This window comes from Rhinolophus ferrumequinum, chromosome 9, assembly GCF_004115265.2.
Source record: "Rhinolophus ferrumequinum isolate MPI-CBG mRhiFer1 chromosome 9, mRhiFer1_v1.p, whole genome shotgun sequence".
In the NCBI taxonomy this organism is placed as follows: Eukaryota; Metazoa; Chordata; class Mammalia; order Chiroptera; family Rhinolophidae; genus Rhinolophus; species Rhinolophus ferrumequinum.
This window is the reverse complement of record NC_046292.1, coordinates 6,517,105-6,541,470: the sequence shown is the minus strand read 5'-3', so window position 1 is coordinate 6,541,470 and position 24,366 is coordinate 6,517,105. Positions and strand designations below refer to the sequence as shown.

At 49.9% G+C, this 24,366-nt stretch overlaps 2 protein-coding genes across 7 annotated transcripts in view; both read left to right on the top strand.

The window, feature by feature from the left end:
- The first annotated feature begins 1,099 nt into the window (after positions 1-1,099).
- On the top strand, positions 1,100-1,867 carry LOC117026742 (basic proline-rich protein-like). The gene has a single exon (XM_033113721.1). It carries the CDS (start codon positions 1,100-1,102, stop codon positions 1,865-1,867), a length of 768 nt encoding a protein of 255 aa, XP_032969612.1.
- CTNNBIP1 (catenin beta interacting protein 1) overlaps positions 1,212-24,366 on the top strand; it is a 46,578-nt gene continuing 23,423 nt past the window's right edge. For 2 of the 6 annotated variants that reach the window (XM_033115067.1, XM_033115066.1), the window contains exons 1-3: positions 1,381-1,502; positions 23,080-23,223; positions 23,371-23,454. In XM_033115067.1, the coding sequence (XP_032970958.1) occupies positions 23,144-23,223; positions 23,371-23,454 (164 nt within the window). In that variant the 5' untranslated portion in view covers positions 1,381-1,502; positions 23,080-23,143. Of the gene's footprint in view, positions 1,503-23,079; positions 23,224-23,370; positions 23,455-24,366 lie in introns of those variants that run through there. The other 4 variants (XM_033115065.1, XM_033115068.1, XM_033115069.1 and 1 more) reach the window with 4 other exon arrangements.

Genomic DNA, 24,366 nt, shown 5'->3' with positions numbered 1-24,366 from the left:
TAAGGTCTATTTCTGGCCTCTCAAAACTTGATAAAATTTAAATATTCCTCAATTGTAACTACAACACAGTGTTAAGTCAAAAGAGTAATATGGACATTACAGAAAATAAACAGTAAAGTAAAAAAAGTATCTCGTATCTTTCTTGCATAGGGAAGGGGAAGAAATATCGGGGGAGTGGAAGAGGATGAGACAGAAAAGGGGTGAAAAGAAAGGTTGAGAAAAGCCGGGCAGGAGTGCTTCTAAAATGCGGTTAGTGTCACACTATGTAACTGTTAAAATGTTGAAAATAAGACCACACTTACAAGTCCCTTTAAAAGGGATGGTGGGTGTTCAGAGCAATTCGCATTTTTCCTATAAAGGGCTGTTTCTCCCTGTACTCTCTCCAGAGACCAGGTAGCAGATAGAATCAGACTTTTTATAGAAACATTTTAATCATGGGCCGCTTTTCCCCAACAAAATGCACTCACTACGAATGCACACGATATTCTAAGTTTTACGGTCCCACGGAGGCCCATCCATGGGCTCTCTGGGCTCCGTGGACACAGGTTAGACAGGCCCCCAATTCAAGAGCGGGCCTAACTGCTTCAAAAGGTAGCAACATTCCCAACTCCAAGACTCAGGAAGACCACGCCTCCAAATGTCCAGCAACCTCATCCATTTCACATTTTTCAGGGGCCATGGGTAAGCCGGACTCACCAAGGATTCCGCCGGGTCTAGCAGCTCCCATTTTTAAACACAGACCCGTGTGTGGGAGAGGCCATTCTTTCCACGGGATCACTGTGCTCCTGCAGCAGCGAGGGACAGGCAAAGTCGCTTTACCTTAGCGCCAGCTCCATCCTTAACTGGGGCTCCGCCCTCAGGCACCTCCTCCCCCGAGACCCCGCCCCTCCTCCCCAGCCCACCTCCGGCCCCCGCTCCTCCCCTTTGCTCCAAGTGCGGTTCCGCCGCTACCCGCGACCCTGGTCCACTAGCCCTTCTCGTGGCTCCGCCCCGAGTCAATGGCCCCGCCCCTTGATCGAGTTGCCCAATAAGCGTCCTCTAGCGCCCCGCAGCTCCCGTCCCGCACCAAGAAGCCCCGCCCCACTGATCGATGTAACCAATGAACGCCCCACTGCCCCGAGCCCCGCCCCACCGCAGACCCCGCCCCCGGCGCCCGGCCCTCGGCGGCCCCTACACCCCCGGGGCGTTGCCTTGGCCGCGCCTTCGCCACCCGCGCGGAGCCAGATGCCGCCCCCTTCGCCGGTCCCTCCTCCGGCGGCCTGGCGCCTCCCTCCTTCCCCGCCGCGGTGACTCACGGAGCGGGAGGCGGAGGCTGAAGCGGCCGCTCCCGCTGCTGCTGCTGGTTCTGCTGCTGCTGCTGCTGCTACCACCGCCGCCGCCGTTGCTGCTGCCGCCGCCGACGCCGACGCCGTCGCTCAAGCTGAGCGCGCCCCGGAACAGGCCGCCGCGCGCTGCGCACGGACCCGCAGCCCCCGCCGGCCAGGCCGGGTCGGGCGGCCCAGGTAAGCGCCGACGCCAGCTCGCGCTTGTAGCGCCCAGGCCCGCGCCGCGCTCGGGCTCCGGGGAGCCGCCGGCCCTTTGTCTCCTGGGGAGGGGCCGCGGAGGGCGCCCCCGACCCGGCTCGGACCCACCGGCTGGGCCCCCGGCGCGGCGCCCTGGTTGGGACCAGGCCTCCTCGCCCGGCTGGGCCGCCCCTGTCTCCTGCCGCTCCGCAAATCACCCTCCAGGCGTCCTCACCTTCTCCCGGGGGTCGCTTCCACAGGTGTCTGAGCCACCCACTCTGTCGCTCATCTCACCGCGTCGGGTTGGTTGTCACCGTGTGTCAGCACTCCAGGTCCCGCGACCTCTTGTCTCTTTCCTCACCTGAGCCCCACTGTCAGCATCCTGACCCTGTGTATGGAGCTCCTCCGTATTTCCCCAAACTAAATGCTGCCAAGGTGTGGCCACCGGGCTGCTCTTCCTCTCTATACTTGGACTGAACTGCCCGCTCCCCATTCCACCTCTCCTGGTGAGCGGTCCTGCAAGGTACGCTTTGTAGGCATGTGTCTCTCCGGTATGGCCAGCTGTATGTGTGAGCCTGCAAAATTAACCACTGGGAGCCCCAAACTGCACATCTCACCTTCTTTTCATCACCCCCACCCCAACCAGGTTCCTTTTTCTTGAACCGGGTAACCAAGCCACATGGGTCTGGACACCCAACCTGTTAGGCCCCACATGCCCCCCTCTCTTGTGTGCTGAACTTGTCTGAGCAGTACCTGCTGTCAGGTTAGCCCCTGGGAAGGCCGAGGAGGCCTGTGCTGGCAGCAAATCAAGAGTTTTATGAATAATGAGATGTGTGGCTTGCAGCACCTCTTATCTGAGGATCTAAGTATGCTATAGCTATTAATTATTTTGTCTCCTGCCATTCACAGAACTTAGGGAAGTATGCCTGGCCGACTGCTGGGTAAATTGAGGCACAGGGGGTGTCGGTAAGGGATCGGGAGGCAAGTCAGAGTTTGTTCTGAAGTTCTGTTTCCAAACGCCTTGGCTCTGAGCTCCCTGTTACAACTGTTGGGCTCTCGTTCCTGGCTTTAGATCCTAAGTGATACTGATCTCTTAGGCCATTAAACTGTCCAAAGATACCAAGTTTCCTCTGATTTAAAGCAGGACTTTGAATCGTAAATAAAGGTGCCAGCTGGTAAATGCCAGTGTGTCATTCATGGTTTCCTGGTGGAATTTGTGGTCCTTGTAAATACAAGTTGCCTCAGTGGAATGGAGATTCATCCATTCAATAGTGAGTGCTTACTATGTGGCAGGCACCATTCCAAGCAATGGCGAAGATAGAGGCAGGCCCTGCCCTCCTGTAGCAGGACATTCTAAAGAGGAGGGAGTCAACAAATAAGCAGACAAAATACTTTCTATAGCCGTAAGTGCTATGAAGGTGGGAAGAACCAGTTTGGATTTGATTCCAAGTGCAGTTAGAAGCCGTTGGAGGATTTTAAGCAGAGAAGTGATACGATCTGGTTTAAGTTTTCAAAGATAGTTCTGGCCTCTATACTGGGTCTGGATTGTAAGATGCAAACAGAAGCAGGGGTACCAGTTGAGAGACAAGACTATTGCAGATGCCAGGCAAGAAATGAGGGTGGCTTGGAGGACCAGGGTGGTAACAGTAGAAGTGAAGAAGTGTCTTAAATAGCAAGCAACTTAAATAGTCTGCTCCCCCTGGGAGAAGCTGAGAGGTGTACAGCAAAACTTCAGGCAATTCTGACTGAGATTGACATGTCTAGCAGAGAGTCTCTAGACTTCACCATGCTCGGGTTTAGCTCAGCAAACCTTACTTGCTGCCCATTGTGAGCCAGGCGCTGTGCTAGACTCTAGGGACATAGACATGAAAAAGGTACGTAAGGAGTAGTCTCCATGTTATAATATAACATGCTCACAGAAAGGGCACCTCCTCCTTGATGGAAGAGGGTTTGTGGATTTAAAAGCCGGTGAGAGGTGGAGGAGGGCAGAGCACTGTTGGGCTGCGTTCCCACACCTGGCTGCCCTTCTGCTGCTTTAAGATGTTGCCCAAAGAAATTGGGACTGTTCTCATGATAGGTGGGAGAACAACAACTCAGTGGCCATGAACTTGAACCACGAACCAGAATAAAACTTGATCTCCGTGCTGCTCCAAGTCTGTGCTATCAGAACATGTCAGAACTAGAGGATTGTGGGGATTATGTAGGCCAACCCCTCTTTTATGGTTGAGTACCTGTGGCCCCTAGAGGCTGAATAACTCTTGAAATCCCATAGCAGTTTGTACATTTTCTTATGGTATCTGCCATTCTCTTCCTCTGTTTCAGCAGGATCTCTATTAGATTCATCTTTCCATCCCTCATAGCATTTACAAAAAGTAAACTCATCACGTGTTGGTTGATGTGCCTGGGTGTTTCACAGCACCGAAAACTAGAACCCAGGAATCCTGACTCAGTCCCTGTTTTTTTGTCAGACCATGCTTCCTTTCGGATGCCTCCTCATGCTTCATTTCAGATGTGTAACACAGTGGTAGACCCGGCAGTGTCCATCTCACTGAGCTTGGAGAACAGGGCAGCCCTGCCCTGATGGGTCTGCTCTCTCTCCAGCCCTGTCTACAGGGGGCAGCTGCTGAGAATGCTGACCAAGGAGTTATTCGACACGCAGCAAATATGAAGCGTAGCTCATAATCAGAGCATGGACTTTGTACCAAGACTATCTGGGTTTGGGTCTTGGTTCTGCCTGTCATGAGCTCTGTGACTTCCAGCAAGTAATTTAACCTCCCTGTGGCTCACTGTCCCCACTTATAAATTAATAATACTTCCTTCATGGGGTTGTGGGAAGGATTAAATTAAGTAATACCTTGCTAGCAGATACTTAGAACAGCGTGGAGCACTGAGTACCTGCTTGGTTGAGGTAGCAGCTATTATTTCACCATTATTTATTTATCTTATCTCCCGAAGAATTGAAGCTCTTTGAAGGCAGAGATTTTGTGGGGTTTTTTTTTTTTTGTGTGTGTGTGTGTGTGTGTTTGTCTACTGTTATAGTTCAGTGCCTAAAGTTTGTAGGCACTTACTAAATATTTGTTGAACTGAATGACTTAATGAGCACCTACTATGTGCCAGGCACTGTTGTGGGTGCTGGGGATATAGCCAAGATACATAGTCTAACGAAGTTTATATTCTAGTGGGCAAGACAGACAGTAAACAAGTGAACAAGTGAACAAAATAAGCTAGAATGGTGAAAAGAGGTACAGGGAGAAGAAAGCAGGGCAGTGAGATGGAGCGTGACTGGACGAGGTGAGAATCATCACTCTAGCCAGCCCAGAGGAGGTGACTTTGAGTGGAGACCCGAATGTTTAATTCTGAACAGTGGGCAAGCACTGCACGGGAACTTGTTCTGGTGGTCCATCCTCGGAGAAAGAGCAGGATACTAGGAGGAGCAGTGAGTGGGCTTTCCGTGTCCTGGGAAGGCTTTTGGAGGCCAGGAAGCAGTGTCGAGTTTATTTCCATCAGCTTCCTCATTTTTCTGGCCTCGGTACCCAGGAGATGTGGGCTGGGTTAGCGGAGGGCCAGGCGTGTGTCTCTGTGCCCTGGCTATTCCACTGAGCCTTCTTTTCTCCAGAGTATGTAGGTCATCAGTGAACATTTCTTGAGTTGAATGAATGAGCACTGCCAGCTCCTAGCATCTTGTCCTATAACAGTGGCATGTCCTATGTATTCTGCTCACCTCTGCATGACTGATAGCTTCACATCTTGGCAGTGACTCTGAAGTAGCTTTGGCGTTTTGCTGCTGTTCTTCATATGTGCACGAAGGACACCCACACACAAATACGTGACAGTGTCTTAGTTGGGGGTATACCAGGATCGACTGGTCAGCTTTCCTCCACCACCCCTGCTTCTCTTCCAGTCTCCTGCTGAGTATCACCGGGTCCCCTGTAGAAGGTTGAGCTACACTGTCACCTCTGACAACTCCTGTTGGGTCACTTGATCAGGAACACGGTGGTACCCAGAAAGCATTGGCTGTCTTTGGTCTGGTCTGAACAGAGTTGGGTAGCTCAGTAGAACACTCAGAGAAATGGCATTTCAAACCCAGGGCTTCAGCTTGCCAAGAATTCAGAGTTGGCCTCTGGAAACTGGGTGCATTGACCAGCTTTGCAAGTCCTCACTCAGGCATCCCCTCGTCAGTGTCCACAGTACAACTTGCTCTTCATCTGAGAGGCCAGCAGGAATAAGTGGGAATCAAATAGGACTTCTGTGTTGCACGTCACTTTCAGGGTCCTGGGGCATTTCATTGGCAGCATCCGAAACGCCTGTTAGTCATATGTCATCTGTAGCCTTGTAAAAACTAAACCCAGAGTGGGTGCAACCTTTTTCTCATCTAACTGGTTTGTTTTATTATGAGTGGTGTGTGCTCATTTAGAAAAGGAGAAAATGAATGATACTGGGATTTTACGTACATTGTCTCATTGAATCCTCACTAGTTTCTGAGATACACGCTATAATTACCAGTGGCCCAGATCATATATATTCAGAAACTGAGGCCTGGAAGGATTAAGTAATTTGTTTGAGGTCAAGCTAGTTGAGAACAGAATCGGATTCAAATCAGAAGAAAGTCTCATGAGCGTGAGTTCTAAGCGCAATATTAGATACTTCTAAGCACAGTATTAGCTTCTCAGCAGAAATAATAGAGAAGAAAAAAGATCGCCGTTGAGCCCAGCGTGGGTGGATTTGTTAGGGTGGCCAGAGCCAGCTCACTGGCTGCGGCGAAGAGTTTGAATCCTCCGCCCTTTCCCTGTCTCTTTTGACCTTGGGCAAGCTAATTAACCTCCTTTGCCTTACTTTCCCCAACTGTAAATGGGGATAATGATACCTGTACCTTCATAGCTCGCAGGGGCATTATGTGTTTGAGCCAAAGTGCTTTTGAACTCCTTATATGAAAGGGCGCCGAGCACCAACTGCTGTTATACTCGGTTATTAAAGACCTATTATGCCCTGATCCTCCCCGAAGCCTTGTTAAAAGGGAAACCAAGAGTCCACAGTGGGAAAGGTGTGCCTCCGTGGTGGGCACAGCTGGACCAAAGCACTGCTTTCTCCTTCTGAAGTGTCTTCCGGATTGAGGGTCAGGAATGTTTCTCTATTCTTCGTGGCCATGTACTGTATAAGCTCCTGTCAACAGGTGTGGATGCTATGCATCGTATCACGATTGAGGACCACGGATGATAGCGGGGCAGAGAAAGGGTTAAAGGGCGTGGGTGCTAATCCTGGCTCTGATGTCTTTATAATAGAAGCCAAGGGCACGGAGATGCCAAGAAGTGATGGCTGTCTTCCATTCATCCTTCCTTCCTTCCCTCCCTTCTAATGATTCATTAATTCAATTAATAAATATTTACTGGGCTGTTATTACGATCTGGGCCACTGGGAATTCTGTGGTGAGCCGAATAAAAATAATTCTTCCCTTACAGTCTAGGGCCAAGAGGCTTATTATCTAGTTGGAGGCGTGTGAACAAAGGATGGACGTGTTGGTGAGGGTTTTGAACTCTCGGGGGGGAGAGTCAGGATGTAATTTCCAGATGGGCACATCGGCCCCTATGGGTACCTGCCCTGGGAGGGCATTAAGGCGATGGTCTCTTTCCACAGATTTTTGAAATTATACCACCAGTGAATCGGTGCCTGTCTTATGAAATGACTGCCAGACCTTGTCTCTCCAGAATTCTGTCCATGCCTGACAGGTCTGCCTCTGCCAAATTTGGAAAGCAGTCATATGGCTGCAGGCAGACTGGGGGCTAGCTGCCCTGTGCTCTCTGATCTGCCCACAGGGTTCCTAAAAGAACTAATGCCTGTGGACACCCATGTCCTTGAGCCCCTGTTTGGGGTCAATCTATGCAGAATGGGGTGGAGAAAGTTTCTTTCTTCCCCGAGTCTGCCCAGCACCAAGCCTTGGGATCCCTTCAAAGAGCTAGGTCAGGGAGGCTGAGCAGTTCGTGAGAAAGCAGTGTTCTTGCTCTCTCCCTGCAGCCAGGACGGGTGGAGAGGGCAAAGGGCTGGCAGAGGCAGCTGCCCACAGTCGGAGTGAGAGGAAAAGTGCCAGGACAGCATGGTACACTCCTGAGTGATGGTCCTTTCACCCAGCTCCTGGCATGCCACTGCCTTCCTGGTGCTGGCCAGCTGCCCCCTCAGTCTGGGGGGCCCCAGAATCAGTCCACATCTGCTCAGGAGGAAATGGCTGGCCTGGCGAGGAGAGCAGGTCACTCAGTGTCCCTGGACTTCTTCAAGTGTGGTTGGAGCCCACAGGGACACAAGTTAAGCAGGGAGAATGTGACCCACTTTCATACCCTCTCCCACGTGGAGAACTAGGGGGCAGGCTTTTGGAGACCAGCTCCAATGAAGGTTTTTTCAGGCCTGAGCATCTCCTGAGTATTCAATCCCCCTGTTTCCTGCCGTGGAATCCTGCTGTCCACGTCCCTGAACTGAATAAAGACCTGAGACAACGAACTTACCGCCTTGTCATTCCGCAGTCCTGTGGGGATCAGGGTCCCTTGTGATTCAAGCACCTCTCACAAAGCGAGCTCTACCCTTGCTTCTCCTGCTAAATCACTAGGCAAAAACCGGGGACCCAGTTTCCAGGGAGATGGGTTAGCCTTGACCCCCCTGCCTAGGCTAGGACCTCACAGACCCCTGCCCCTGGCAGCCTGGGCTTCCGAACGACCCATCCTGACACTTGTCTTCGCAGAATATTCTTCTGCTGCAGGAATATGAACTGAAACGTGTTTCGGACCCTCGAGGTCTCTTCTGTTCTCTGCAGGTAGAGGACATTTGAATGATTTTCCACTTGTCATTTTATGTTCTGTGTGGTGGAGGGAGCCTGATTAAAATACATGAACCTGTGAGTACTGCCAAGTTGATTTGGGGATTTTAAGCTGGGTAGTAGTTCTGAGCCCTGAATAATGATCCAAATTTATTTACAAAAGGGGAGACAAAAGGTGGGGTGGGGATACTGCCAAGGTGAGCTCCGGCGAGGCTGTGATCTTAGCCCTGTGAACTCCGTGTGCTGCACACTCAGCTTCCCCACCGCGGCAGAGGGTGACCCGTTCCCCGCAACCCTCTGTCTGTCCCCGCTGGTGGCACTGCCCCGTGGCCTTTCAGGGCACATAGCGTTCTTCCGGCCGCTTGCTGGAGTTGCAGGAAGATGGGGTGCCAGAGATTTGTTAGGAGGACATGGTGGGGCTCCTAGGCCAGCTAGCTGACTGTGGGGGTGCTGGCTGTGCTTTGCAGCTCCACAGGACACGGTGGAGCGGAGTCAGCTGGAGCCAGTGTCTTCTCCCACCTGGGATGAAAGTGCTGCTACCACCTGACAGGCAGCACGTGCCCATCACCCTCCGTTTGCTCCAGGTGTTGGCTGCCCACCCTCACTTCCTGTCTCCTGGAGGAGAGGGTTTCCTAGGCCGTCCAGCGAGCGTCCCTGAATGCTCAGCAGCAGCACTGCCCTGGACTGGCCGGACCTCCCAGAGGGAGAGCTGCCTTTTCCTCTCATCTTCTGACCCCATTCCACTTCCTTTCAAAAAAAAAAAAAATCATTCCTAGTTTTTGGAGTGGGGAATATGTACATAGTCCAGAATTCAAAAGGCCGTATGGTAAAAACGGTTTTCCTCCCTGGATTCCCAGCCCTGAAAGAGACTGCTGGTAGCCAGCGTCTTGTGACTCTTAACCAGACGTTCTGCACATGTACAAGTGTACCGTGCACGTGGGTGACCTCACGCAGGCCTGACACGCACTATTCCTTTGACACTGTAATGCGCAGTTCTCTGCACCTGACTTCTTCACTTCACAGTAAATGCTACTATAGAGCTGTGCAAACCAGCACCACCAGCACCACCCCCACCGTGGTGGTCGTCATTCGGCTAATACCTCGTGAGCGTTTCCTGTGTGCTGGGTATTGTTAAAAGTGCATTCCTTATATGATCTCTTCCACTTCTCCCAGCAACCCTCTGACCTAAGGACTGGTATTGTCGACCGTTTGCAGATGAGTAAACTGAGGCACAGAGAAGTTAAGTCACTTGTCTAGGTCATTTAGAGCTACAGCACTCATTTTAATGGTTCCAGGGCATTCTTTGGATTGGTTATATTTTAAAACCAGTCCCCTGTTGGTGAGTATTTAGGTTTTCTGTCTTTTGTTAGTTACTATTAACAAGGAATATTCTTCTACATATATCTTTGTGCATTTGTGTAAGTGGATCTATAGGGTAAATTCCTACAGGCTGAATTGTTAGAACAAAAGGTATATCTGTTTAAATTTTTAGTGTTGCCAAATTGCCCTCCGTGGAGATACTAACATTTTATATTTCCCCCATACCTTGGCAGAAGTTGTTAAACTCTTTGATTGTTGCTAATACATGAGAAGTGGTATATCATTATATTTCTAATTTGCATTTTCCTTATGAGGAAATAAAGCATCATTTCTTATTTTAAGAGCCATTTATGAACAATCTGTTCCATTATTTACCCATTTCTTTCTTGGGTTGGCAGTCTTTTTCCTGTTGATCTACAGGTATTCTTTATACATTGAGGAAGTTTGTCCTATAGCTGTGATATATGTTACATGTATTTCCATAATTAGTCATTGTTCTTTGATTATGTTTCTGATGATATGATTATGTTTTCCATGCAGAGAGTTTGATTTTTCTATAATCAGACTTTAATATCTTTTATGACTTCTAGGTTTCATTTCCTATTATTTTCTCCTCCCACTGTTTTCTTTCCTATGTTTGCTTCTAATATGCTTACTCTCTATTCTATCCATTTAAAACTTTGCTCTATTACTAAGGGATCAAACCTGGCCTCATCAGAAATGGGGCGAATGGGCATTGTGTGTCTCCAGTGGGACACTGACACCGTCAGCTAAGACAGTTTCTTGCCATAATGTTTAACCTTACTCTAATTGTAAGGAACAATCGGACAAATCCAGGTTGTGGTACATCCTAAGGACAGTGGTCCTGGTCTCTAAAAAATGCTAATGTCCTGATAAAGAAAAGCTGCTGAACCATTTTAGGCTAAAGGAGGTGCAAGTATGGGAACCAAATGCAATGAGATCCTTGATTGGGTCCTGGTTTGAAATACAGTAAAGGCCAACGTGAGGGGAGTGGGGCCGGGGAAATGTGGATATGGGCTGTGCATCAGAGAATATTAGTGGGCCAGTAGTAAATTCCTTGGGGGTAAAAATGCTATTCTGGTCATATAGGAGAAGGGCCCTGGGAAATACATGACAATACACTTAGCAGAGTATCATGATATCTGCGACCTACTTGCAAATGGCTCAAGAAAATAAGCAGACATACCCCATCTACCCACAACAGGGAGAGGCATGAGACAAATGTGGCAAAATGTTAACAACTGCTGACTCTGGGCAGGTATTAGGATGTTCCTTGTACTATTCTTTCAGCTTCTTGGTGGCTTTGAAATTTTTCAAAATAAAAAGGTGAGGAGAAAAACAACTTTGTTCCATCTGGAATTTATTTTGGTTGCAGTCCCCTTGGCTTTGCCTGGCTCTCCTGGATTATTGTCCTGGATTTCTGGTTTCTTTCCCCCCCCCCCTTTTTTTTTGGTTTTGTTTTGTTTTGTTTATTTTGTAATGAGTTGTTAAAAAGATGCAGCCTATTCTAACAGGATAAATATTTTTAACCATTTTACTTCGAGTTAAGGAAGGTTCACAAATGAGCAACACTCCTCATTGAGGAAAACAAAAAGCTGTTGTCGACAAGCGACAGCACACACACACAAAAACAAAAGAACTTGTAAAAATAACTAACTGTTCCCATATTTTTTGAAGTCTCCTTACAATGGGATGATATGTCCATGATCTCGCTGCAAACTTGCCATACAGACTCGTAATACATGGAGTCTTCACAGCTATTCAGTCCAAGAGGTGCTAACTTCAGACAATGCAGCACTACAATCCTTTTAGCAATGCAATTTGTTTTACTCATTATCTTTTCTTCTAGACTGAAATACAGGCTAGAAAGAAAATGCTCCCTAATAAAAAATTGGTATTGTTTACAGGAAAAATTGTATAATTTTGTATTAGAATTTACAAGTATGTGTTCAAATCAAATTTGCTTCTCCTGCCCCCTTCCCAGCCACAAAATGGGCATGAAGTAGAATTTTTTAAAATGCCTTAATTTTCAACTTCATGCAAACTAAATAAAGATGACCAAAACAAAACTTAAACAATGGATCCCCTCTTTTTACAGCATGCACAGTTGTCTGTTTCCCTTTCTCTTAGGAATTTCTATTTTGGGTGAGCTGTTCTTTTTCGGACTTGGAAATTTTTGGGATTGAGTATCTTTCTGTCAGACTTACGTGCCTTTTCTAGCAGCAGGTAAGAACTAGTGTGCATTGGTGCCGGTATTTGTTTTGTTTTATTTTAACATTACGTTACGTACTCCAAGTACATTGGAAGGAAGAAGTTTAGTTCTCTGAGAGATTTAAAGTCTTCATGCTCAGGATACCACCAAACGAATGTGCAGTGTCATTAACCCGCTCTCAGTGAACCTTGATAAGAGTTTCCTCTCAGCTAAGAGTTTTTGCAAGAGGTCAGGTTCTGCTCGCATTCTGTGGATATGGGCTTGTAAAAGGCTCCTGGGTTTCATTTTATGAAATGTCACAGTCTTGGGTGAGTAGCCGGCCTGTAAAACCAGGAGTCTTTTAGCCAGGGGAGCACCAACAGGCCAGTTTGCCAGGAGCTTCTCCCTTTCTGTGGCTTGATGACTAAGGGTTTCGTGGCTTTGGGAACGGGGATGTCATTACAAATGGATGTTGGGGATTTGGCTCCTGAACTGGGTTATCTGGGTGTGCCTGGCCTCGGTGATTATGCCTACACCCATTGGGAATGGGGACAGTTTCTTAGAGCCCTCACACGGGGCCCTGCGGCCTCCACTCCATTTCTGTCCAGCTTGAGCTTTTGCATGGTGGCCACTGAGCAAACCCCCCAGGTGCTGAGGGTGGGTCCCTGCTGTATTCGGTGCTGTGTTTTCCTGGGTCTTCAGAGCAGCGTGTGTTTGTTCTGGTCACCCGTGCCCTCCCCTCCTGCCATCACCATCCTCGCTTTCGGACTGGACGAGTTTTGTGATCCTCATGCTACTTCCCCCAGCAAGCTAATGGAATAAACGCATGTAGATTCTGCAGTTTCTTTGTTTAAACTATTTTTGATTTTGATTATCAGCTTGTTCAACATTTAGGGAGGAAGGAAACCGAGTCTTCAGCAGCCTCTGAGGGGGAGGTTTCCTCCTTCCTTGGATTATTTTTTGTTTGGAGGGAACTGGGGAGGGGAAGGAGAGGGAAGGCCACTGCCTGTGTAATAGGGCAGAGCAATTATCCAAACCAACCATGGGGCTTGTGTGCCGTCCAGGGGTAATGAATCCTTGTAATTTATAGCAATGATGTGGGTATGTTTTCGAGGTAAACAAACATACCTGCATTTTAATGCAAATTAGCCATACCTGTATGCTGAAAGCCTATAGAATAGTGGAGGCAGGAACCCTAAAACCTATTTTCTTAAGAGTTTATAGAAGGTTCACCCAGGAGATCACTCCTAGAGCCTCTCAGCTGGGTCCTGAGGACAGCCACCCCCAGAGCTGGGCAGTGAGCAGAGGACTGGCTCTGGAGGCCACGAGGCTGCCAGCCTGCCCACTTTGGGGGCACAACTCGGGCCTGAGCGACCCAGTTGATTTAATGACCTAATTCTTGCAACAGGAAGCTGGAGGCTTTCCTGACCCTTGGATTCTGAGGGGCTGCCGTGAACCAGGTTCAGAAGGCTTCTTTATTTGACCCAATTCTAGGAGACTTTACTGGCGGGAGAGTAGGGGCCAGGAAGAAGGGCTGGGTGGTGATTTTTGGGCAGGCCAGCCTGCTGTTGGGCACCGAGAGGGCCGGGCAGGCCATGCCTGGGCCTGCCTCTGAGAACAAGGCTTGTCCCGGTGTGAATGAGGGTGGCATGAAGATGTCCGGATGGCTCTGAGTGAAGGGACCTCATGCAGCTCCTGAGAAATACACAGCACTGTGTCAGTTTTCCCCTTTCCTCTCTAAAAATAAAACAAAATGCCCAAACTTTAAAATTTCCCAATTGAGTTAACAATTTAAATGGTGACCCTGTAAGAGTTGGCATAACTGTGGGCAGCAGGGTTGATGGTGCTTCTATGGGTTGAAATTAACATTCTGGCATCCTTCTCTGGAGGGTCTCACCCAAGATCTGGGACGCCTCCTGGCCAGGCTCCTTCCCTGGGATGATTAGGCTTGGATCTGGACCTTCCAGCCTAAAGTTGACTTCAGCTTCCTCCCTAAGAAGACTGACCAGCAGTGCAAAGGGGGTTTTCCCTTGGTGAGGGGGAGCAGTATTGTCAGCATGCTGGGGGCATGGTGCTGACCCAGATCACAGGAGAGAAAAAGGGTCAGGCTGCCACCAGCTTGCGTGGCTGGGCTTTTTGACACTGCAGGTGTTCAGCCATAGTGAAGGTAGTCTGGCCTGGGAGACCGCCTGCCCAGAAGTGGGGGTGGGGGACACTTGCACCCTAGAGCTAAGGGTTCCAGCCCTTACCTTCACTTAGGAATAGACAAGGGCTCTGCGATCTGCTTTACCCACCCCCCTGGAACCTGCCAGAGGCTGAAGGTCATGAATCAGGCTGAATCAGAGGAAGATCTGGAGCCGGATTTTGTAGGCGCCCTGGCTCCTGCCTGCAGGTTTCAGGCTCCTGCTCAACCGGGTTTCAGAGCTCCAGCTGTTCTCTGGGAAGAAAAAAAATCTGATTTTAAATTAGGTCAAAAGATGCCTTTCTTTCCTTCTGTCCTTGTTTCCCCTACTGTGCGGAGAGAAAAGCCCCACCAGTCAGAGCTGCAGAGCCAAACTACGTGGCCCAGGATCCGGAGTGTCCTGCTGCAGCCGCGGAAACTTCCTCCCACTCCACGTTCCCTTCCTGTCTGCATTGTTCTCCGGCTGGCAAGCAGGCCTGCCAGGTACTTTTTCTTAGCTGTAAAAAGGTGGGTTTCACCCAGTTCAGGACTTGAGAGACAGTGAGAGCTGGGTAACGTTTTTTTTTTTTAACCAATCAGGCCAAAATCATAGGATAAAATTTTTTTTTAAATTTTTATTGGGGAATTTGGCAGAACAATGTGTTTCTCCAGGATCCTCAGCTCCAAGTCAAGTCGTCGTCCTTCAATCTAGTTGTGGAGGGCGCAGCTCACTGGCCCATGTGGGAATCGAACTGGCAACCTTGTTGTTAAGAGCTTGCGCTCTAACCAATTGAGCCACCCGGCCACCCCAGGATAAATTTTTTAAAACTAGAAGTTCTAAAGAGGTGCCTTATACCAATCCAGTTACGTCAGCATTATATATACTGGATACAGACAGGCTCCTTCAGTTCCTCCATGTCTTAGATTCTCTGAGGTAGGGACATTCCGAGACCAGGGGGCTTCCTTCGCGGTCCCCAAGTGAATGGAACAGGCTCCTCAAATCTATTCATCCACGTAAGCACGTTCGGAGCGCCCCATGTGACTGGCAGCACTAGTTCATCCATCCAGATTCTTCAGCACAAAGACCTACAGGCTTTTCAAGGGTCCGCAAAAATACTGGAGACGTGGGAGAAAAAGGATCAGCTCCCTCTGCGCTTATGAGTTACGTGAGAATTGTAACCTTCTCTGCTAGAACAATGAACACTCCGTAGGGAAGGGTGTTCTAAGGCCCGGAGGGGTTAAAGGAGCCTGGGGCGATGGGTCACTCTGAGGGGACCACCACACAGAGTTTCTCCCCCTCGGTGCTATGGACATGGGGGCCAGACCACTGCTTGTTGTGGGCACTGTTCTGTCATCGTAGGCTGTTTAGTGACATCCCTGCCCCCTATCCAGTAGCATCCTCCAAATTGTAACAGCCAGAATGTGTCCAGACTTTGCCAGATGCCCGTGACTGAGTCCCACTGCCGTGCAGGGAACCCGTGAACACCTGGAATCTGACCACCTGCCCCTGCATGAGGGCACAGTGGAGGGAGCCCTTTTTTCTCACTTCCTGTCCAGGATGCAGGTCCTGGGGGAATTGGCGCCTGGGCAGGTTTGTGCCTGTCCTGGAGCTCTTTGTGTGTGTGACGTGCCTGCGGGCCTGTGGGACTTGCTCTGAGGGGGAGTCACGCCACAGAAAGGAAGAAGCACCCCCAATCCCTAACAGTGCTTCCAGGTACCGCCTTCCAGCTTAACTGTGGTTTTCTGTGTTGATACTTTTCCTGTGGTCATCAGGACATCTGGGCAGGGCGGCTGCGCTCTGGTTGTTACTGGGCCGTTTGGAATCAAGTCAGGTGGATCTGATTTTAGTGCTGCGAGAACCTCCCCCAAAGGGCCTTCAGCAGGGTGGTTCACCCCTGGAACAGAGTGCAGTGCGTGAAGGGGCAGGTCGCAGCTTGGAAGCAGGAGGTGTTCGAGGGTAGTAGTCGTGAGTTCAGAAATCGCTCCAGGGCCAGCAGCCCAGCAGCCAGAGAGGAGAATGGCCCATCTACACTTGGGCTGCATAGCTGCTCCCCACTAGAGGAGGGCCGCCTCTGGCTGACGGGAGCGTCTGATGGGTTACGAAACTCCACGCATATCCAGGGCTCTTCAGAGAGCAACGGCATTCCTCTCCCACGGCCACACCCCACTCCCCATTTCCTAGCGGCTTTTTAAGATTTTCCCGATTTTCAATTTTGATTTCAAATCTACAGAAAAGTTAAACTAGTGCAGTGAAACCACTGTCTATGCTTCTCACCTAGTTCATCATTGTTAACATTTTGCCATATTTGCGCGCGCGCGCGCACACACACACACACACACACACACACTTTTTTTCTTGAACCATTTGAAACTAAATTGCAAGCGTTGAGGCATTTCACCCTTATGTGCTTCAGCCTGTATCTCTTAAGAGATACTTTCCAATATAACCTCAGCATAACCATCACACACAACACGTATAACATCATACAATACTATTTAATCTAATAAATACTCCCTGTTAAATGTTCTCCAATTGCCCAATAATGGCCTTCATGACTCCTTCCCCTGCCCCTTCCTTGGATCCCATCAAGGACCATTTATTCTATTTAGTTGTTTTGCTGCCTCATTTTCTGATTGGCAGTTATTTGGGGCTCTAGCTTTCTTTTTTTCTGTAGTAGATTTTCGTTGTAATGTCAATTAAAATGACTAATGCTTCAATCAATTTCTGAGCCAGAAGGGGCTGATAGGCTGGAGAAAAAAACGTGAATTCAAATCCAGGCTCTTCACTTAGCTCTATGGCCTTGAGCGCTTACTTACCTTCTGAGCCTCAGTTGTCTTGTCTTTAAAATGGGAATATTCTTACCTTGCACACTTGTTGTGAACTCACATTAAATGAGACAGTGTGCTGAATGTGACCGACATTGCCTGGCCTTTAGAAAACAGCAGTAATTGTCATTGTTCTGCAACTTTGCCCGGCTTCAGAGAGCTGGAAGGAGCTTTGGATCAGCTTTGAATTTGGGTTGGCGACTTTGGGACACATTCCTCATCGCCTAAGAATGGTGCTGCCTCCTGCTAACTCCCCGACTCTCAGGGCCGTCATTAGACCTGTTTTGCTCATGCTGGTGGAGCATGGTTCGAGAATGCTGAGCCTAGCTCTGGATGGAGGAGGCTGAAATGTGGAATTTATTAATTAAGGAAGTTGCTCATGAGGCCCTAGAGTCTGGGAGGTTGCAGTTTAATTACTGAGAGTAGAACTCGTGGAAATTACCTCTGGTGCCCCAGTTTTGATGTCACTAGAGGACCTGAGGTGCCGCCCAGCATGGGACGCGCAGCCACAGCGGCAGATCAGGCCTCAGCCTTGCCTCCCTCTCCCTGGGTCTGAGCTTGTTTTTATCCATTTGCTTGTATACTGGGGAGCAGGAGAGCAAAGGGGTAAGAGCTCCGGCCATCTGGGGAATGGGTGAGTACAGGCAAACGATTCGGCATCTCTGTCCTCATTTGTGAAACCTTGTCGGGACGTTGGTTGTGAAGACTGAACAATTCACATAAGTGAAGGGTTAAGAGCAAGGCCTGGCCAATTGTAAGCTAGACAATGTGTCAGCTATTTCTTTAAAGCAGTGTTCTCCACCGGGGCTGACTTTGCTCCTCCAGGGGACACATGACAACATCCAGAGGCATTCTTGGTTGTGTCCACGTAAGAACATCCAAACCTGGAGAGAATTTTTATAAAAGTGTATTTGAGCCAAACAGAGGACACACCCAGAAGCCAGCGCTCTACAGAAGGAGAAAAATGCTTCCGAGAATATCAGTGTGCAGCTTCTTTTATGCATTTGGAACTAGGGAAGGAACAAGGGAGATTACCTGAAGATGGGAGAAAGCAAGGTGGGGATGGGCCTGCAGGAGAGTTCACAAGATTATGTGCTCTCTTGAGGGTGGTTTTACCTAGATGCCCAGAAACAATGGACAGGGCTTGCTTAAAGCAAAGACAAACCTTTTACTAAAGAAGTTATATGTCTGGGGCGTGTCTTCCTACCATGACCTGCCCAGTTAGGAATTTATGATCAGATCATCCTGTGAGGTTATTTTCCATAGAACCCTTTGTCAGCCACAGTTGTCACAACCACGGGGGTGGTCCTACCGGCATCTACAGTCATGTACTGCTTAACAGTGGGGACACATTCTGAGAAATGTGTCGTTAGGTGATTTTGTGGTTGTGCGAACATCGCAGAGCGCACTAACAGAAACCAAGAAGGTCCAGCCTCCTGCACACCTAGGCTGTAAGGTATCACCTATTGCACTGTAGGGGAGGAAAAATCATTTTCCCTCGACCCTTCTGGGTTCTTGGCTGAGACATCTCTGCAATACAAGACAGAGTAACAGAAGAAAAACACGTGTAATAACATGTGTACTTCCTGTACACATGGGAGATACCCGGGGAAGCTGAGTAACTCACCAAGATGGTAGCAGTCACCACCTTCAATACCAGCTTCAGCTGAAGACAAAAGGTGTTGGGGGTCGGAGATGTTGGGGGAGTCAGTTATGGGACGAACCAGCAGAAACACAGGAAACAAGAGTAAGGTTGCTGTGCAGATTTAAGTCTTCTGCACTGATAAGAGTTTCTAGAGAAAAGGTCATCCCTTCTTCCTGGTACAAATGGAGATCCCTTACTCACGTAAATGTATTTTACAAAGGGTAACTTTGGTTTGCATAGCTTCTCTCATGTCTTCTGTTTCTTAAAATGAATCAGCCTAAAATAATCCTTATGCCAAATAGATGTATTTGGGGGTAACAAACTCTCCCCCTGCAGCTCCTAGGCTACAAACTTGTACAGTATGTTACTGCATTGAATACTGCAGGCATCTGTAACGCAGTGGCATTTGTGTAAGTACAAGGGCGACAGCGTCACCACGTGATAGGAATTTTTCAATTCCATTGTTGTCTTACGGAATCACTGTTGTATATGGATCCATCGTTGACTGAAACGTGACGGTGGTAGGTAGGGTCCCGGGATGCTGCTAAATATTTTACACGACAGAATTATCCAGCCCAAAAGGTCAGTAATGCCGAAGGCTGAGAAACCAGAGATTTGGGGCAGCATGTAGAAAACATGGAAGTGAGGTCCTGTTCCCCCCGCCCCGTCGCTCTTTACCCCTTATCATTCCTTTGAGCAGGTTGGGGGCTGTTGGGTGAACTGGGAGGGAAGAAGGGAGAAAAGGAAGCTGGGGGGTATTTTAAACCCTTGAATTCTTACTGTTTGTTTCATTTTACCCCCATCCTATAACGAAAATATCACTTAGTGACATTATCTGTGTAGCCTTCTGATCTTATCACTAATAATAGCAACTAAATTTATCGAGTGCTTGCTACGTACCAGGCACTATGCCTAGTGCTTTCTTTACATATTATCTCATTTAATTTTCACAGCCAGCACTTGGGGCAGGTACCACTGTCACCCCCATCTACAGATCAGGAGACTGAGGCTCAGAGATGGGAAGGATCTAAGCTGTCTAATATTCAACTCCTGGTCTTTCCGCAAAAGTTCTCCATGTGTGTCTCCCCCCCCATCTCAGTTGCTAGGAGCTCCCGCCTTCAGTTGCTCAGCCCAGACAGAGCCTGGCAGTCACTCTCATGTGCCCCTCTTCTCAGCCTTCACACCACGCCTGCCAGCCCCCTGATGTCCTGCCCACTCCAGACCCCACTGCCACTGCGGCCCTTTTGCCTGGATTCCTGCCACTTCCTCCTCGCTGGTCTGCCCGCTTCTCCGTCTCCGAGTCAGGTGGCCCTGCTAAAACCCAAGTCAGACCAGGCCACGTGGCTGCCCTTTCTCACAGGTCAAGGCAAGGTTGTCACAGAGGCCTCCGTGGCCTCCCGTCGCCCTCCCCTGGCTCACTCACGGGCTTTCTTGCTGTTCCTCCAGCACCCCCCACGTGCCCTCACCCCAGGGCCTCCCACAGCTCGCCCCCTCACCTCCCTCATGTCCCTGCTCAGGAAGGCCCACCCGACCACCCCACTCCGGTTCCGGCTGGGTTTTTTGTCATAGCACCTGTCACTTCCTCCCGTACTATATTATTTACCCGCTGATTTGTTTATTTAGTTTTGTTCTCGCTCTTCACTACAATGTATATAGGGATTTTTGACTGTTTTTTCACTGATGTATCCCAATACGTACTAGTAGCAGGTGCTCAGTTAATTTGCTGACTGAGTGCATTCTCCACAGCCACGTGGCTGGCTGGTAAGTGGCATGGCCAGGATGCCATTTCTTCACCTTCTCTCCTTCTTCCCAAAGTGTCTCCCCCCTAAACTGTCCCCCACCACCCCATGCAGAGCACGGTGTCTCCCAGAAGTGCCCTATGTGTTTCCCAGGTCTGGTCGGTCACCATGTTTTGACTCAGTCTCCAGAACGCTTAGCAGATATTCATGGTGGTACTGACTATCTGAAGAACGAATCCATGCTTTCCAAGCCCCGCGGGCTTCTCTGTGGCCACGGAGTCCAGTCCTAACTGTTCAGCCTGCTCTCAGAGCCTTGGCTGCAGACCCGGCAGGGCAGGGCTCAGGTCAGGCCTCCGGCCCCCACTTCCTGCAGCCACGGTGGCATTCCAGGCTCTTACACTATTCCCATCCGTCAGTTCCACTTGCGACTGTCCCAAACCCTCCCACCCTCACTGTCCCTTCTGCGTCACCCCCTAGCCCAAGCCCCAGCTCTCCCCTGGGCCAGCGGGGCTTCCCCTCCAGCTCTCCACATCGCAGCCTCACTGGTCTCGTAAAGCTCAGCGTCTCCCTGACTCCCCACTGTCGAATGCCTCTTCTCACCTCTCTCAGGGACCCACCTGGTCTGGCGCTGGCTCCCGAGGCCTCAGCCACACCTTCTTCCTCCAGTTTCTCCAAAGGTCCAGTCTCTTCCTGCTTCAGGGCTTTTCCATGTGTGTGCCCCTGAGCACAGGAATGGCCCCCCAACCCAGCTCCTCATCCTTCAGGGAACGGCTCAGAAGTTTGTGTCATTTATCAGAGTGTGTGTGGAGGCGTTTACCTGGGTATGACTGGGTCTGTCTCCCCCACTCACGGGGGCCACTCATCACAGTGGACCGTGCTCTTTTGCTCACCTGTGTATGCTCAATGCCCAGCACAGGGCCTGACATAATAGACGTTCAGTAATTGTTCAGGAATGTCTGTTCCCTGAGCCTGTAATGCCCTTCCCTTCTCTACCAGCAAACTCCTGTTCATCCTTCAAAATCCAGTTCCAGTGTCTTCTGCCCGGAACCCTCGGCAGTTACTCCCTCCTTCTCCTCCATGTTCTTGCAGAGCTTTGCACATCCTCTTACTCTGCCGCTTCCTACCCTGGGTCAAGGGTCTTTTCCTCCTGGCTCTGAGCTGCTTGGGGGGAGGTGCTGGCATTCTGGGAGAGTTTGTATCCTAACATGACATACCTTTTGGTCGCGTTATTGCATATTGTTTTTGCTGTGTTTTGTTTGCCTTGTGTAGTGTGCTTTCCTCAGCCATTTGGTCACCTCCTGGAAGGCGGGCTCAGTGGCACAGCCCCATTTTTGTATCTTCCACTCCCTGAGCTGACACCTAGAAAGATTTTGGTGAATCCTTCTTGCATCCACGTCATGTCTACTTAAGGTTATAGGGCCTGTGGCAGTTTGACAGCACCCTGGTATCCTTTTTGGGTCCCTTGTTCAAAAATTACTAAGAATTTTAGGACAGTGACAGCAGAGGTTTAGACCTGAATGAGGCCCTTCTAAGCGCCCAGGCGTCTCACGCTCGCCAAGCCATCCTGACCTCACATATCCACCGGGAAGACATGGTGTCTGGAGGTCATGGTTTCCTTTTCACAAATGGCAATCTGCAGGCCCCAGCAGGGCAGTGGCCGACCTCAGGCTGCACAGCTCATCGGTGACAGAACAGAACTGGAAACAGTGTCTGGCCTTTGGGTCATGGGCCCTGTCCTACGCTGGCTCTGAGGCCCATGACGTTGAGCCTCGGTTTCTTCCTCTATGAATTGGGGACATTGATCTGGTCAGAAAATGACAAAAAAAACCAGCTGGCCGTGACTCCCTGGACAGTCCTGGCAGGAACGTCACAGCATCCCTGTGCGGCCTTCAAGTCGTGAGGACAAAGCTCCTCTCTGCTCCTTGGAAGGGCCGAGCCCTGTGGACAGCAGGACGCTCATTGGCGGTGGTGGTGGGTGGAGAAACTGAAGCCCCCTCAGGAGTGGGCGGAGGTCGTCTCTTTTCATCTCCTTTTGAAGGAATGTGGGGACTTGGGTGGAAAGTTCCCTGGGGGTCCGTGGTATTTGGGTGTTTTGATATCAGGGGAAAGAAAAGCAATTAGCCACTGTCAGTCTCTGTCCTCGGACGGGGGAGGGGTGGCCGTGCGGGCGATGGCTCTTCCATCCCAGGGCCATCCCTAGTCAAAACCATACGCTGAACAGAGACCCAGCACTTAGAACGGCGCCTAGGGAGGGCTTTTGAAATCTCACTTTCTATGGGAAACACATTTTCCTTGGTCCCTTGGGTGAGCGAGCAGTTTTCTTTGCAAAAATCGCGGAAGACAGAGAGTTTCAAAGCTCCTTCGTCTGCTCCGCCCTCAGCATGTTTCTCAGCGGATTTTCCTCAGACCTGCGTCCCACTGGGAGTGGCAAGGCTGCCTTTAACCCAGCTGCTTCGAGGGCTGTGTCCCACTGCGGAGGAGGTGACCCGGTGGCAGCAGGCAGGCCAGACCTGGGTGCCTCCCTCCCTCGCCTCCCCGGTGTCCCCACCTACTCATTTGAGCCATGCTTTTGTCAGATTAACCTGCAAAGGCCCTGAATGGTGAGGTTGTGTGTGGGATGCGAAGACAAGACGAGTGTTCTCTGATGCCTGAAAGAGGTGTTGGGGAGAAGTGGACAGACATGTGGCCAGGCTAGGAGGTTGTAAGTTATCTGCAACTGTGCTGTGTGTGCGTCAGTTTCTTTCCATATGCCAAGTGCCCAGGCACCCGTGCCTGGTGCCTCCTGTGAGGTGTGTGGGAGCGCCTGCTCCTGCAGGTGTGGGACTTGCCCGTCAGCTGTCCTGAGTGATTCACTCTGCTCCACGACATCTCCCAGCACAGATCTCAATTGGACTTGGTGACTAACCGCAGGGGAGGAGGGTGACCTGCTTCTGCCGGAAATGACAGGCGAGCACAGCCGCAGTCAGCACCTTCTCCCAGAGGTGTTGGTGCAGATTCCCCGGGCTGGCCAGACACACAGGTATTTCTGGACTGTGGCAGAGCCTGTTGCCATGAGCTTCCCTGTGGTCCCGTGTCTGTCAGCAGGGGGCGGGTGCTCCAGGTGCAACCCTGGCAGCCATAGGACCCTGCTGGCTCCTCCCACGACTTGTGTTCTGTGTTTCCACAGGGCCGCACCTTCCTATTTCTCCCCGGCCACAGCCCGCCCATCCCAGTTGAGCACCTGTTTGCCTGAAGTTAATTTCCAGAGCAGGTAAGGACTCCAGGGGAAGGACGACCCATGATGTGGCCGCAGATCAGTGTGGGAGAGGGGACTTTGGGTACAGGCTCAAAGGCTGGCCATGAAGTTAGCACAGGTCATTTCTAAATAATGCTCATTTCTTCTTCAGGCGTGTGGGTTCTTACGGTGAATATTGTGGTACTGCTGGTTTCTTTTAGGCTGTTAAGACGTTTGCAGTCTCTGAATTCATATTTTACAGAAGTTCTGTGAATAGCAATTAGATGGCGTTGTGTTTTTGTGCAATGTAAACATTGTACAAATGGAAATGTACATTTTTAAATGTGAGCATTTAAAATAGGTCACTTTTTTTTTTTTAATGGACAAAACAAAAGACAAGTGTTGGGACTCTTGTTGGGACTGTCTCTGACTCTGCCATGGGGCAGAGGGGCCTTACGTATTTAAAGCACACCTGCTGTCTGGCCCAGCCTGAGTTTCCTCAGTATTTTCCAATCAAGGACCAGGTCACCGGTATAAATGTGTATTCCTTTCTATATAAATGTGGGTGTTCAAACAGCATTGGCTTCATGTTTATAAATAAAAACGAGTGCAGGGGCTATGTTTGTATTCAGGGCTTCTCATGCCTGTCAGAGGGAGGCCAGCTTTCAGAGCTCTTTGTCAGAATGGGTTTGCTCTCCGGGTCCCTCTTCTGCTACCTCCTGATTCTTCTAAAGTGAGATCAGCGGCTTCAGAGCTAGACTCATGTGCTAGAAGAGACTAGGTCCCTGCAGAGCCTGGGCAGAATGTCTCCCAGAGGACGCAGTGTGGCCTCTCAGGCCATGGGTTCCCTTTGTCACTTGGGGTCCTTACGGTGGCTGGAAGCCCCTTCCTCACTGTCCATTACCAGCCAACCTTCCCTTCACAGAGATGTGGGCTTAGAGCCAACAG